The following is a 15,658-nucleotide window of genomic DNA, read 5'->3' on the forward strand; positions in this document are numbered from 1 at the left end:
CATGTACCCATGAAGTAAGAAAAAAAGAGGGAGGGGGAGGATGTTAAATTCAGACTGTTTTCTTCTGTGTAAACTATGTGGTATTAAAGCCTTCACTTTAAGGGGGGGGCAAACTAGAAGAAAAAAAATCACAAAGCCCTGGAGAGGACTTGTATTGCTGATTTGAGCTCCAAAGACCAAATGCAAATGAATGAATTGGTGTTGTGTGCTTTGCCATTCAAATGATGGGAATGTAATGAGCTGCTTTTTACACAGATCTTGGGCTCAGACTACTAGCTACCTGGCCTGCTATGCTTCTTTAAAGCATGAGATAAATAGTTTAATTTGGGGGAGGAAAGTTGAGATTTTATTTTGTAAGCTTTATTTTATAGTTTAAACACCTGGCTTTGTACTTAGTGACCTACATATTACACAGCTGCCATATATTTACAGGTAACCAACTGGGTGGTAAGGTTTTTTTGTCCTCATGCTTTCAGATTTTCTTAAGACTCATTTCATCTTTCTTTCCTTCATCTTCTTTGCTGTTTCTAGATAACAGATGAGTTTCTTTTAAGGATAGATTCTCTCTCCTCACTAATCACCTGCCTTAGAAGTGTACACAATATTGCTAGAAGATGGATCAACTTAATGTATGAACATCTCCTTAGGTTTAACCTGTTTGATTTTAAGAACATTGGAAATTTTAGTTCAGGCAGGCCTTTGAGCTTGCTACAGGAACCCATAGCTGAGAAGCATATGTACAAGAATAACAGTGATGTATGGTTGTGTGGTAGTACAGTTGTTTCTCTTAGATCATATTTTTTATTTGAACTAGCCAGTTCATGCTTTCAAATAAGTGCAGCCTGGGTGAGGGGGGGAGAGCCTTGAAGGTTGCCCAACTCTTTAGAGTCTAGGTCCAAGTGAGTAAAAATTGAAGTTTTGAATATCACCTCCTTTTCTTCATTTTAAGCCAAACAATGTTATGTCTTGAATTATTGCTGAACTATTTTTTGAACTTTCTATATTTCTGCTGTATACATGGGGCAGTCTTTTCTCTTCTCTTTAGCTAATATGGATTCTTCTTATAGCTGTTGTTCCCCCTGTGCAAGGTCATCTGTGTCATGACAGAGACCTGCCAGCAGTGACCTCTGAATGTCCCACATGGCAGTAAGGTCTGTCTTCTTTCCATAATACACTTGGGCACCTGTTTTCCCCAGAGTTTTACTGCCATGTTTAGGCTTTACATAGAGTTTCTGTGCTGGCCACAGTTTAGCAGTTCCACTACTCATAGCGTAGCAAGTGCTGATAGTCAAAGCAATGTGTGCTGAATAGTTAAAGGAATAGAGACCCAGTAGAACCCTTGTTTTAAATACAAACAATCTGTATGTAATCAATATCTTCATTTTGTTAGTGTATCTTTACTGTCATGGTTAAGGGTCTTTTAAGGGTTCTTCTGTCAATGTTCTTCATTTGCATGTTATCTTTAGATACAGAAAAATGTTCATAATATTACAGTGTAGTACTACTGTATTTTGTAACTGAAGTCTGTATGGAAGAGGAGTTTGTAACTCAAGTTACAGAATTGCCCGTTTTTTTTCCATTTCTGTAGTATTGGAGATTTAAATTGCAGTCTTATTTTCTTGTTGAGAGTGTGCTCTTAAGTTTGTTCTGCTCTTTGGTGGGGCTGTATCAGTTCTTGTTTATGCTTGCTTACCTGTTCTTTCATCTTTTCCCTATAGTTACTTTAGAGGGTTTTTTTAATAGAAAAAGTAGAGCTTTCCTGCTGTCTTCTTGCACACTGGCAAGTTGCACATACATTAGTTGTACATACTTCCTTTTGAAGCAAGCAGAGATTGTATTGTTGCTCCGTAGGGTTTTTTTCTGAATTTTGCTATGATTGATGATGATACTTGGGGAGCAGAGGGGAGACCAGAAGGAAAGAAGGGCAGTCTCTTGATTGTTACTTGCATTACTTGCTTGTGTTAGTCTGAGGTATCAACTCTGAAGACTTGAAAGGGCTGCTTCAGTACAGGAGTAAACATAACAATAATGTAGGCAAAACATTCTCTGAAGTCAACTCTGATGTTTTGTCAACTGTTTTAGTTTTGGATTTATTTAATATAATTACAAAATTTTGTGAGACCTTTTTGCTTAAAAGGTCAAAGTTCTTAAAAACCAATTTAGGGACAACTATTAACTGTTTCAATTTCCCAGTAGAGGAATATCTACAGAGTATACAGATTTAAGTATTTTACTTTTATCTAAGTTATTAATGATCAAAAATCCTGAAATTGTAAAAGTTTTATACTAAAAATATGAGGCTAAATGTGGTATTCTTACACTAGCAAAACAGTAATTTTATGAGAAGCTCTCCCCAAACACTAGTGTCTCTTCTGAAATATGGACTCAGATGACATGACTCCTGGGAGCATGTTTCAACATTCAGACCTGTATTAACCAGCATTTAAATAGACAAGAGTGGGTACCTGTATTTCTAGCGAGAGAGATACGGCTGTAAAAAAGAAAAAGAGCTTCCCTATATTATGAAGTAAAAAGAAGAGGAATTCTGATGCTTCCCATCCTCTTTACTGAAAATAATGAAGGCTGTGATTATTATCAAGGCTGATGGAATGTGTCTCTGAACTGAAGTGTGTATCACAAAATAGTTTTCATTGTTCTAGAGGAAGATTTCTTTTATTTTAAATTGGTTTCAAAGCCATTTGGTTACGGTATCAACACTCTCACCTATTCATGAACAGAATGAAATCAAATGCTATAAAGGAAAACTATATTAATAAAATCTCTCTAAACTGGCTGTGGTTGTTGAAAAATTGACTTGAATGGCATTAACTTTAAGGAAATACTAAAATCTCAAATCCTTGTAGCAGATTGCGCTGTCATTCAAAATTGGCACAACCAAAGACCATTCAGACTAAAATGGTGTAACACGTTGTTCTTGTTTGAGGTGTTTACTGATGTAGAAATATTAAACTTAATCTTTGTGTGCTTTGGAAAAAGTATCTGTAAATAAGGAATTGTACAGCTTGACTTGTGACATAGTGTCTTAATAGCAATCCACAGAGATTTAATCAATTTATTCAAAGTGACTTCCAGCTGAATTAGAGCAATCTGGAGATGAAAGTCACGTGCACAACTGCTTGTTTGTTATGAGTGTTGAGTAATTGGATAGAGGAAAGTAAAGGCAGGATTATTTTATTTAAGCTGTCTTAAAGATGGGGCTCTTGAATCACAAAGGGACCTGAGGTGATTACTTTCTATGAGAGATGCTCGTGACAAAGCATCTTGTTGGGCCTTTCAGAGAAGTTTCTGCTGAGCATGTACAGAAAATGGCTTAGGCATCCTGTTGATTAACATGTGCATCTAGGACATATAATAATTGTTTGATGTTTCCTATTTTTTTAAGGTATAGTAGCTGAAAAAGACAACAGAGTAAGACTATCCTTCACCCATACACAGTACCTGATTACATGGAATCGGTACCTGGCCTGAGTTACTGAATACTAATTAAAGATCTGCTAGTTGAAAACACTGATATTCTAAAATTGAGAACTTGTTTCCAAGAAATAGGCTGCACTAAAGGCCTGTGTTGGATAGCATTGCTTCCAGCAACGTTATTTGCTCTGTTAACAACACATTATCCAGCATGTGTTTTCAAGAAAACAAAGGAAGAGAAAATTCTAATAGAAATACTTAGGTTATCCATTCATTACCTTTTACACCCCACTTTTGCAGGACAAATTTTGGAAAAAGAAATACTGCTTCTGATTTGGGATTAATGTGCTTGTCACTTTGGGGGTTGGAGAAAGAATAGTTTTCTGCTTATAGAGAAGAACATTCTCCCTTGCTCTGGAGAACTTGCCAGCTTGGCAAGGTGTGTTGTAGTGTACTGTGTGTGTGCAGACAGAATTTGACACTTTATCTTAGGTAACGCTGAGAAGTCAAAGGACAGTGTTTTCTGCTTAACTGGGATTGTTCTAGTCTCTGCAGCTGTTGCATTACAGCTCTTTAAAACTGCCTTGGAAACATGCTTTTTGTTTTATAAAATCAAATTATTTGTACTTCCAGAAATAGACTATGGGATTACGTTAGTTCTAATAAAAATGTTAGCTTGATATTTATTAGTGATCAAAAAGAAAATACAATGATAGAAATTTCTAAGAAGGGAATTGAGAGAAAAAAGTATATTTGAGAGTATGTGTTTGAAGATGTTAGTATGATACTATCAATCTATAGTGCTCTGGTATTTTGAATAGTGTTCACATCTGGTCTCCCACTTCAAAAAGGATGAACCTTTTTCGAGCTCTGTTTCAAAGACCAGTAATAGGACAATCAAAGGCACAGTATGGCTTTCATATCAAGGAGGAATAGGACTCTTAAATACGGGAGAGCAAGGACTGAAGAAAGGGAGATGAAGTAAAGGCATGATATTACAGAGAGAGTGAATAGGATCTGATTACTCTCTGCTCTCTTACGGGGAGGAGTTTCTCAGGTTAACAAGTGCCAAGTTCGGTATAAGCAGCAGAAACTGCACGCTTAAGTTGCAGAACTCATCACAAGATGTTACTGAAGCTCAAAGCTTATGCGGTGTTACCGTGTGACTGGACAAATCCGTTGTGGTGGGGAATACGTTAGGGGTTGATAACTTCGGAAATACCACTTCTGGCTGAGGACGTTCTTGAAGTACGGATTGCGGTTGGGAGAATATTCGGGTGAAATATCAGTTGATACCTTTTCTGTTCTTTGCCTCAGACATTTATTTTTGCTGCTGTTCTATTGATACCCCCTTCTGTTAGGGGCAGGTATCTCTAACAAGAGTAAAACAACTTGTCACTGTTGAGAGACAGGATTCTGGGCTAGGTGGTTCTGTAATGTGATTGTTCCTATGTATCATGGTTTTAACATTGTCTGTTGAATTGTATTAAGTGCTGTTGGTATATTGAAACTCTTGTACTGCAAGAATGGTAATGCTACTCAGGGCGGAGTAACACAGCGTCTAGTGGCTAATAGTAGTGGTAAGGCTGGCTCCTTTTTGGGATCCTAATTTGGCAACCAAGAGTTAACTAAGTCCCTTATTTTGGTACCATATTAGTGATACAGTTCTGTCTTATAAAAATATCCAGCTTAGGACATAAATGCTGGGTTCTGTCCTACATTAGAAAGGAAGATTCTGCGTTTTTTTTCTAGGTATGACTGCCTACGAACCTATGTTGGCTTTTAGTGCTTGTCCCATTAAGACTCTGTAAAAGCTGACTTGTGTATTCTTGGATGTCTGCAATTGGGCTACAATTTCATGTCTGTTAAAACAAGCTTTGAAAAAAGAAAAACAACCCCACCCTATGCTCTCCAAGTTTCTCTAATAGAAGTAAATGAAAAGAACCCCTGTAACTGTATTTCTGTCTTTCTACAATTGCTATCAATGTCATAGGCAGGAAAAGGAGAGAGGGGTTCCCAGTGGGTTTATTACTTTCAAGATGAGCTCTTCTGTATACCAGTGAATTTAACCTTGTGTGTTGATGCTGACTTCATTTGTTTTCTTAAAAATTGAGTATTCTCGTGAGAAGGCTTGGTGTGTGTATTTGTGTCGATAGCTTCAGCTGTAGTGCTTTGGTGCTGTGCTGTGACCCCTAGCTTTATGTTGGTCACTTCTTGTTATGTGAGACTAACAGCCTGTTCTGCCACTCTGAGGGCTTCTGGTAGTCTGTAAGTCATCATTTACAGCTTGTTCCAGCAGTGATATGTGTAAACTAGATATTTTTTTAAGGATCATCAGTAGTCTTTTCAGTTGATCCAAACAGTAGTTCTTTGTGTCTTCGATTTCTTCCACAGGCTTGTTCAATAATCTTGTTGTCTTGTCCTTGATTAATTAGCATTGTGTAAATTTTCTCAAAAATAGAATTTTAAATAGGCTATACCTATTTCCCCTTGTCCCTTCCTGTTCTGAAACTGAGTTTCATTTGAAGATGTTGTTCTTTAACAACATGTGTTTACTTTTTTTGGTAACTGATTAGCTCTGTACCTTGCTAGGAATAATCTGCTTTCTTCTCTATTTATCGCTTTCTTTATGCAGAATGTTTAGCTATTGCAGTTTATTTGATGAAGTATGTACAATTTGCTTTCTATTTTCTGAGATATTTTTACGTGAAAATAGTGACAATGCTCGTGTGTGGCCAAGTAAAATTGGCAGGCTTTTCAGTCTCACTGCTGGCTGGGGAGTTCTAATGGGGTAATGAGATTGTCTTATTGCCATGTTCAGGTAGGGTTTATTGCATCTCTCTGTTTTGAAAGTAGTGAATGTTCATGTCAATTGGCTGATTTTGACTTAGTAGCATGAATAGATGAGAACTTTTTCTTTCAAGCTGATAAATACGCAAAATTTTGTCCTTGATAGGTTACTTTGAAGGCTAGTAATTCTTGCTTATCTGGTAGAGGGTCTTGAACACTTTTTGAGGAGAAGACTTGGAAGTGTGATGTGTTCACATAAGGAATGTTTCTGTTAGTAATTAGAGTTGATAAACATTTATATTGGTAGAGCAAGAAATTATTACTATTTAAAGTATACTTGTATATTTTTAAGAATAATGAAGCAATTTTCTGAAACAATATTGATTTAGTGTATTGAAATACCTTAGTCCCTTGGAGTTGATAAAAACCATTGCATCTATGGTCAAAGCAGATGAGAGGATTTGGATAACAGCTTAGATCCTGGACAGAGTCAAAAACGGGTGGATTCAGAGTAGGGGAATTAGTAATGTAGTGAAGGGTTAGCATTGTAAACTCAAATTAATCAGGGTTTTGCAGTAAATTTGTATTGATTAATAACTTGATTGTGTATGCAACTGATATATTGCTGCAGTTGCATTTAATATGCTTGCATTCTTAAGCATGAGGCATCCAATGCTATAATGCCATGTTACACAATATAGAGCTCATTTATTGGCTAACTGGCCACAAAATCACTAACTTCAAAGGGATGTCATAGAAATCACAATGTATGAGTTACAGTAATGTGCTACAGGGACTGATTGAATATTCTGATAGATAACTGGTAGAGGAAAGTGAGTCTGGTTTTTGCTGTTTTTGAAAGAGAGGTAAATGTTGACGTATCTAATCTGGATTGCTTGGAAAAAATGATATTTTGATTTATCCAAATATGAAGTTGCTCATATGTAAGATTTTTTTTTTCCTTTTTTCTTTTGGAGAGGAGGATTAGTGATGCTGGGGTAGTCTTGAGCCTTCATCTGACTGCTGTACTGTATTTGTGTGTATAAAATTGCAGCTTGCAGTTTCCAGTTTGCAATACTTGAATGCCTGCAAAGATGCATTTGCATTGCAAGGAGTATTGCATTTCTGTTCCATGGCTTTTATGAGTGCCAAAATCAGTGTCAGGTTTTGAAATATACACATTATTTTGTTTTCTTTCCCCCATCCGAAATCTAAAATCATATAGTCAAAATATTATGTATGCTTAATAAGAATGACTTTGCGAAGAGCCCATAATTACATAATTATCCAGTCTGGATAGCTAATGATCAAATCGGGGGGTTGGCAGTCATCTAGTGCGTTGGCTGGGTTTCCCTAATCCCATTTTAGGCTAGTTAGATTAAAAGTCTAGTGTGCTGGAAATGTTCTGCTGAGTTAATGAATGAAATACGTAGAAGCTGTGTAGAGTTCATGGCTTGGTCATTTAGTAGGCAGTGTCTGAGAATTTGTACCTATAGAACAAACTCATGAATTGGTATAGGGTTTGGTTTAAAAGAATGCTTGAGCATCTTCTGTTTCTGTCAGTTTTAATTAATCTGATGACAGAATCAAGTACTCAGACATCTCTGAAAATCAATCCCTGTGTTTTTTTGTTTGTTTTTGTTTGTGTTTTTTTTGGTTGGATGGATGGGTGTTTTGTTTTTGTGTGATAGTGTTTTTTTGTATTTTTTTGGTTTTGTTTTTTAGTGTGTTTCTATGTATTTGTGTGTTCTTGTGTCCTCCTCTTGCTGTGTCAGAGGAAGATGAAATGCTTATTATGGGGCAATTTTCTCTTGAGGTCAGGCACATGGACAGACTACTGTTTGCAAAGTTTGAGTCACACTTTCTCCTTGGCTCAGGAACCATTCTGGTTGTCCCACTGTTTTATTTTGATATGTCATCTATTGGTTGTAATTGCAGAGATGTGCTCATTTTGGTTGCTGAAAGTAGGAGCAATGGAACAGTTAGTGACTTTCTCGCTTCAGACTTGCCTTTCAGAAATAAGGTGAAGCAGGTCAGTGTTTGACTCCTGGCAGCAGTGCTATGGTGGTTTGTGCAGCTAATATAAACTAAGCTGTCTTACAAATGATTCCTAACTGTTTTTATTATAAAAACTATATTTTTAGTAGAAATGCTACTATATTTACTGAAATGCTGTTACACTTGGCAAAGTCAGGGTGGCCCTGATTTGAAGTTGACTTGTGGGTTCTCTTTTTATCCTTTCTCTCCCCTAAAAGAGAGATTTGGTGCCTCTATGTTTGCTTCTCTTATTTTACCCGTGTGTAACTGAATTAACTGATCAGCTTAATTCAGGGTGATAGTTCAGAAGTCAGCGTAAATCAGCTGACTGACAGGGAAGCAGCTCTTAATGCTTTGTGAATATGTATGTGCACGAGAATGCTTTATGCAAAGTCAAACTATTTAGTGGTATCAGAGGCTCTTGCTGTACCTTCAGGTGCAAGCAGGAATGCTGTGGAAATAGAATTGCTGCTAATCTGCTAGGTATCGCTTCCAGCTCTTTAGAGCCTCAGTATAAAGCATTATATATGCAAGGTACATATTTAGAATAGCTTGGGGGAGTGGAAACATATTTATTGGAGTAAATAGCGTTACATATTTTGAACACTGTCTACTTAAGGTACTTTCTGTGTTTTGCTGTGTCTTGGCGTTGCAAATCGAACTGCGGGATTTTAAAATGCAGGATTTTAATTTTGTTCCAGAAATAATCTCTGAGCAAATGCATCAGACCTAGAAGTAGTGAAAGGTAATCTTCTTCTGGAAGTACTCTATTATGAAATGAAGTAGCTGTATGTGGAGTTGTGCCCCTTCAAGTGCTACCTGTTTTTGATGTGCTTGCTAACATCAGAGTGATGAGACTTACAGCCTAGACCCTCACCATTCAGGTTTCCCAGGACTTTTTTTCTTATGTATTTGTGCTTGGTGGATTAAGGCCAGTAGAAACTTCATTTTCTGTTTCAACAGGATTTAGAACCACTAGTTCATGTATAAGGCCAAAATGTGTGTGAAACAGCTTGTATCATAAAAAGTTAAGACAATAATGACTGCTTCCTCCTTTCCTAACTTTTCAGGCATTCTTGAAAGCTGGGAGCATAGCACAAATTGCCTGTCTAGTTGCAGCTGCTTTTCCCCGAAGAAATTGTTGCTGTAATCAAGAGGAATATACTAGATAAGCTTAGGTTTTTGTGACCTATGGAAACTCTTATTTAGAAAGAATGGTCATTTAGATGCATTGCACTCTTCAGCTGGACTCTCATTGTGTCATGTTTTATTCCCATCAAAACAAATGATGCTGATGAGTTGTACTGCTTTGTGCTGTGTGGATTGTTCTCTAGTGAAGAAGTTCAATTTTATTTGTGTGTTAAACAAAATGCTAAGGGTGTGTAGAAACTTGAACATTGTGATTTGAATGTATTTGAGTAATTAAAGCAAGAATTTGGTAAATGATAAGCATGTTTGCACAGAAATAATTGGAAATTTGTAAGTGTACAAGATTGATTTAAATGTAAATGCCAGCATAATTCAATATAAAAGGTGCAGTTAAATCAAACATTAATAGCTGTCTCATTGTTATTTGTCTTATTACGGATTTGTTAGCTTTTATCTAAAGGATACAACAATCATTGTAATAAAACTACAGTATTGATATACTTTATTAGTATTTTCAGACAATACAATGTTTTTTTTCTTTTTTTTTTGATAGTTAAACATCCTTTCAGTGGCAAACTACAAAAAATACAGGTAAGTAAAACAATTAATATTGGTATTTGATTCTGTCAAGTGATTATATAAAAACAGTATCGATCTATTTGGAAGGGTGCAATATCAGACTGTTGTGCATGAGGTTAACACATTTCTTTCTACTTAATATTTTAACTTTTTGTGTTTCTCTTCTCACCCCCTCCCCCCTAAAAAATATTAAAAAACCCCACAAAACCCAAAAAATCTACACTTCTGGCAATATAACTATTATTACAAGGTTTACTGTCTTTCGTATGCCGACTGCTTTATGTAAAACGTTGCAAAATTTGTATTGTAGAACTGTGAGGAGAACTTGTGCTGTCATGAGAGTTTTGAAACTAAATTTATCAGGTTTTTCCCTTCCTATTTCATGTACGTGTTTTGGCTTCTCAAGCTTGCAAGGACAGCTGATAGGAGATGACTGACTTCAAACTCCTTGATCTTATTTAGGGGCTTGGAAGAGCAGGGGTTAGATAATAGGTTAGATAGCTTGTCTCTTTCACTTTGATTCTTTTTTTTTTTTTTTTCCACATTCATTCTTTCAACTGGAGTATTGGGATAACTTGCTTTGAAATATCACCATTAAGTGTCTCTGTTTATTATTTTGATGTCTCTCTCTTCTGGTCCAGTTTTTCTGCCTGGGCTATAAACATAAGAATCTGCTTTCTCTAGACATGTGCAAGTACCACAAAGCAAATCATATGGGTTTCTTTTTTTGTTTTGTTTTTTGTCTAGAACTGAGCTCTTCAAAAAATGAATTGTTACATATTTTCAGTAGGTAGCCTTGGCTAATCTCTTGGAAGAAGACACTTTTGAATGTTTTGAATGAATTGAATTTTGTGAGGTAAATTGAGGATTCTTTCAGAATGATGTTTTAATAGTGCAGGGAGAATGAGTCTTGCACATCAGATGCAGCTGCTCGAGAACCTGTTCTGTTTTTCTTTCCTGTGTGGATTTTGTCTGCTGTTCCATAATAATCCTACTCCATGCTTGATGGTTAGCTATGAACAATTCCTTATGTAGTCCATCCATTAATTTATGAAATAAGAGATCACTTCCAAAAATAGTGCAGGTGTGTGTGTCTCATTGTATACATAAGTGAAGTTATGGGTATCCAGTAAAGATAAATTGAGCTTAGAGCACTGTTCTTGGAGTTCGTGCATGTGGGTGTTGGTAGTGGGCATGTAGAGGTGGTGCAGATTTTCCTGTTCTGCCATGCCCTGTATTTTCTAACCAGAAAATGAGTTAACAAGGTTAGCTAGTGACAGTTTTATAGGACTAAGTGTCTGTAAATATCCAGAGGTAATGCTGGTCACTGTTGGCATTATCTGTGAGAATTAATTTGTCAAATATTTGATCAATGAAAAAAAAAAGCATTCTTTTTTTGGTAGCAATTTTATTTAAAAAGTTGTCAGGTGTAGTACTATTGCATCAAGGAATTATACTGAAAATAGTATTCTATATGTGACCAGCAGATGTCCAAACAATGGAAAACAGCTTTCTTGGCATATTTTCTGAATGAAGACTCTCATCTTATCTCTGCCATTTGATTTGGCCACTTATGTCAGAGCCAGGTCCCCAAAAAAACTTCTAGAAGAGCCTTTAGTGCTCAATGTATGTAATTGCGCATTCATCACTTTCAAATTTTGAATAATTTGTTCTAGTATAAAATGCTTCTTGGTGCATTTCAGTGTTCTATATCTTGATAAAGAACTTTTACCCTTTTTTAACTAGCACTTAGATATCTCATTTTCATGCCTATTCTGGGAAATAGGTCTTAGTATACTAGTAGTTTATATAGAAGTGTGAACAAGATTGTTTAAAGCAGAGCTTTCTTGATTTTAAACCGAGCTTGAAGTTTTTAAAACAACCTTCTGAGTTGTCAGTTCTAATTGACTGGCCCATTGGAGTTAAGGCAGCAAGCTAGTTTATTTTTCAGTCAAAATCTGAAAAAATTATATTGTAAATACTCTGAATCAAAATCTATTGCTTACATTATTGTTATTGCATGAAACACCATTGCTCTCTATGTATAAAAAGCTGTTTTTCCTGATGATATATTAAAGTAATATATCTTTATTGTAAATGGTAAATGGAAGAAAATGCTTTTCTTCTAAGATTTGTTTTAATGTTAATGTCTTTTTCTAATTCTAGGAAGATGAAAGAAGTCTCATGATGAACAGCTTATATGCACTTCACGATAAATTGGCACAAGTAGCAGGTAACAATTTAAAAACACTGTGACTAAGAGTGGTGTTATACCTATGAAAAAGTTTATGCTCAGATAGTGATTTGCAACAACTGGTGTTTTACTGGGGCTCTGATACCCAGTTGGAATTCCATAAGCTATCTTTTTTCACCAATATAGCTGTTTCATGTTGTAACATTTTTGAGTTAATGGAATAGGCTGTTGAATATCTTGATTATTATGATTTTGGATCTAATCTGTTCATTGTTTATTAATCAGATTTCATTAAAAGGTTTAAATATGTTGCATGTGGTAAGGAATATGCATTTCTTTTACAGGTAGTTATTTTGCTATAGGGAAAGTGTTTGCTTGAAAAAATTATTTCACAGTGATCAAAAAATGCTCGCTAATGCAATGAACAGCAGCGGTTAAACAAGATTGCCTTGTTAGACAAATTAATCCAACTGATCAAACTAATTGTATACTAATGAAAAGTACTTTGTATAGTAATGCTTCAGAGATGATGTTTAGGATTAATATTAATTATTGAATATTAAAATCTGTGTTAATTATGACTCTAGGCAAAAGCACAGTATTGTTACTTTTAAATTGCATAGATATATATACAGATCACAATTGAGAAATGATAAAACTAAACTTTGTGACTTGGGCATCCGGTGAGTCTGAATTGTTAAGCTATTTTTTTTTTTTTTTTTTAGCATCCTTTAGCATACTTGCTTGTTTAACCCATCCAGTATTTAGAAGGCAGTCATTCAGGTTTTTCTTAAGCCTTACCATTCTATGTGCCAACTGCTGTTTTCCCAGCATCGGTTCACCAAAAAGGCTTTTTTTTTTCCACAGGTACACAATTATCAGGTGTTACAGATGCATCTCGAATATTTAAACAAATAAAAAAACCAAAACCCAAACCCACAATTCAGTGTCATGTATGAGGCTGTGAGTTTGTGTCCAGGATCATAAAGGAAATCTTACAAGAGTTTTGAACAACTCTCTAGTACCTTTATATTGCAAGAGAATACTTCCTCTGGCAGAAGCTTTAATTTTCTGTGTATTTAGAATGTCTGCAGTGAATGAAATAAGTTTCTTCGTGTGTCCAAACATCTGTCCTTTATTCTTTGACTGTTTGGGTTAAAGCATAATGTAATGTTTAACCTGGATGCATGCAAAATAAGAGTTGTCTTGGTCTTAAATTTGTTGCTTTCAGATTGTTTGCTTTGGTGTTGATCTTTCACAGTTTAATTACATCTTGATTATTTTTATTTTTAAATCTACTTCACACTTGTTAGATGCCAGTAGGTATTTCTGTGCTATAAATCATTGGGGTCAAATGATTTTTTTTCCACATAGTATAGCTAATCTGTGGTGTGCAGGAACATCTTGCAAGACTCACAGCTGTGTGGAGTAGAGCATTGAGTAATGTATTAAGTGGATGCAATGAGATATACTACTTCTCTCCTTCCTTTTGAAGAGAAACTTTAACAACTTGCCATTCCATTAGTGTCGGCTGGCCCTCCAGTGGCTATACGGTAAAACATATTCTTGCCTAGATGAAAGGGTTTGCACCTCCTTTCTGCATCCATGAAAGAAAGTGAATTGTCTTCATTAACTGGAGTTTATATATGTTCATATAAACATATAAAAACTTATGTTTATCTGTCTGTTTTACAAGAGGAGTTTATATGCTCCAAAATGACTACTTTCTTTAGTAGATCGTGAAGATACTTTAATGCCCCAGTTAGTCTTCTCCTGAGCAGGAGAATTTTAAACACTTTCAGAAAATGTAATAATTCTTATTGGTTAGATGATCCCCAAAATTGAAGCCATATTAAAAGGTTACCTGGTTGCTCAAGAGAATAACTTTCATACGAGCTGAATTTACTGCAAGCAGTCTGAAGAATGACCTCATTCCTTGATGTGCAGACAGTAGTTGTCATCAATGCCAGGTGTCTCAAGGTACGAGAGGAAGGAGTCTGCCATCCACTTTTGAATCCCACATTGACAGACCTGGCACGGCAGCTGGAGGCTGTTTAAGAGTCAAAGAACACGGAAAGCTGCTAAAGAGATGCAGACTCTGATAGGAGTATTGCTGTTATACACAGGGTGTCACTTCAAAAGAGAGAGAAGTAAAAGAATATAGTTTAACTGAAAATGGTGCTTTTTCAGGTCTCCCTGTCACATGGATACTTAGAAGTTTCTCTGATTTCATACTTGGCTATGAATCATTTGTTCATATTATAACTATTAATATTACAAAGGCAGGCTGGAAACTTGCACTAGGCTCTTTTGTTGAGCTTTATGCAACATCATGCCTACCATCAAGATGGCCGCTTCAGAATTTGTTTTCTAGCCCACTCTTTATTATGCTTTTTACATTTTTACTTAGCTAGTTTCTTGCCTTGTCAACTTAAATTGGCAGAGCAAGTGATGGAGCTTTTCTTTTAAAAGGTGAAACATTGAAAGTCATTTGTGGAATGGGAAGTTAGTAACACTTCATTATTTCTGCTTGACTTAAGATAGGTTCCAGCTCTGGGTACCTATTCTATACAATGGTGCTCTGAGGCTATGTGAAGTGATTTAATTGTCCCCCACAAAAATAGATTACCTTTAATACCTTGCTATTTTCAGAATTGTTAGTCTGCCAAACCTCTGGTGAGTAATCCCTAACTCGGGAGAAACTGAATTTCATTGCTCAGTTTTGGATTGAAATTTGTGTTCTTGTATTTTTGTGGAGTGATTCTACCTTTCTTAAAAGTATCAATTAAAAACAATTTCTTTAGACGCTTTGTATTTCAGTGTCTATCACTTTGCTCCTAAACCAAAATATGCACTTTATTTAAATCGGACTTCCTTCAGGCGTATGTTAATTACTGGATGCTTTGGTGTCTCACAGAGAGACTTTAAGAGATCATGTCCTTTTTCAGTCAGACACAGAAAATGGATAAGCTTAGCCCCTATACCCACAAGAAGCAGCTACCCATGGATGTGACCCTACTTTCTTGTACGTAGAGAAGGGTTTTTGCTTAGTAAGATGTTTCTTTAGCTTGGCATGCTCCTCAGTGGTCGTTTATCAGATTCAGACAGTTTCCTTCTGAGCTAATGAACAGCACAAGCCCTTTACATACAAGGGTGAACTAGACTTCCATATGTAATAAGGCTTACTGATAAATCTATGGCTACAGGAAAAATCCTGGTAAACACTAGTTCCTTAATATGTGTTTCAATAGTGTCAGCTACTGCATTTCATTTCTGTCTTAGGCTCTCTGTTCTGTCACTCTTTATTCTTCAGGTAATTGATACTGTGCTCTTTTCAACCAGTGATTTAAAGACTATTTAGCAAATTCTGGTTTTTCACAAAGTGTCAGACTATTGAACTTGCTCTTGAGAAATCAGACATTCTTACTTGCTTTCACATTTATTCTACTCCTATACTTTTCTTCTGCTACCCGCTTT

At 35.9% G+C, this 15,658-nt stretch overlaps 1 protein-coding gene across 2 annotated transcripts in view; it reads left to right on the plus strand.

The window, feature by feature from the left end:
* Positions 1–15,658, plus strand: part of LEMD3 (LEM domain containing 3) — a 45,243-nt gene that overhangs the window by 7,663 nt on the left and 21,922 nt on the right. For both annotated transcript variants that reach the window (XM_062584225.1, XM_062584234.1), the window contains exons 2-3: positions 9,962–9,999; positions 12,154–12,220. In XM_062584225.1, the coding sequence (XP_062440209.1) occupies positions 9,962–9,999; positions 12,154–12,220 (105 nt within the window). The remainder of the gene's footprint in view (positions 1–9,961; positions 10,000–12,153; positions 12,221–15,658) is intronic.

Source organism: Rhea pennata, chromosome 1 (assembly GCF_028389875.1).
Source record: "Rhea pennata isolate bPtePen1 chromosome 1, bPtePen1.pri, whole genome shotgun sequence".
NCBI lineage: Eukaryota > Metazoa > Chordata > Aves > Rheiformes > Rheidae > Rhea > Rhea pennata.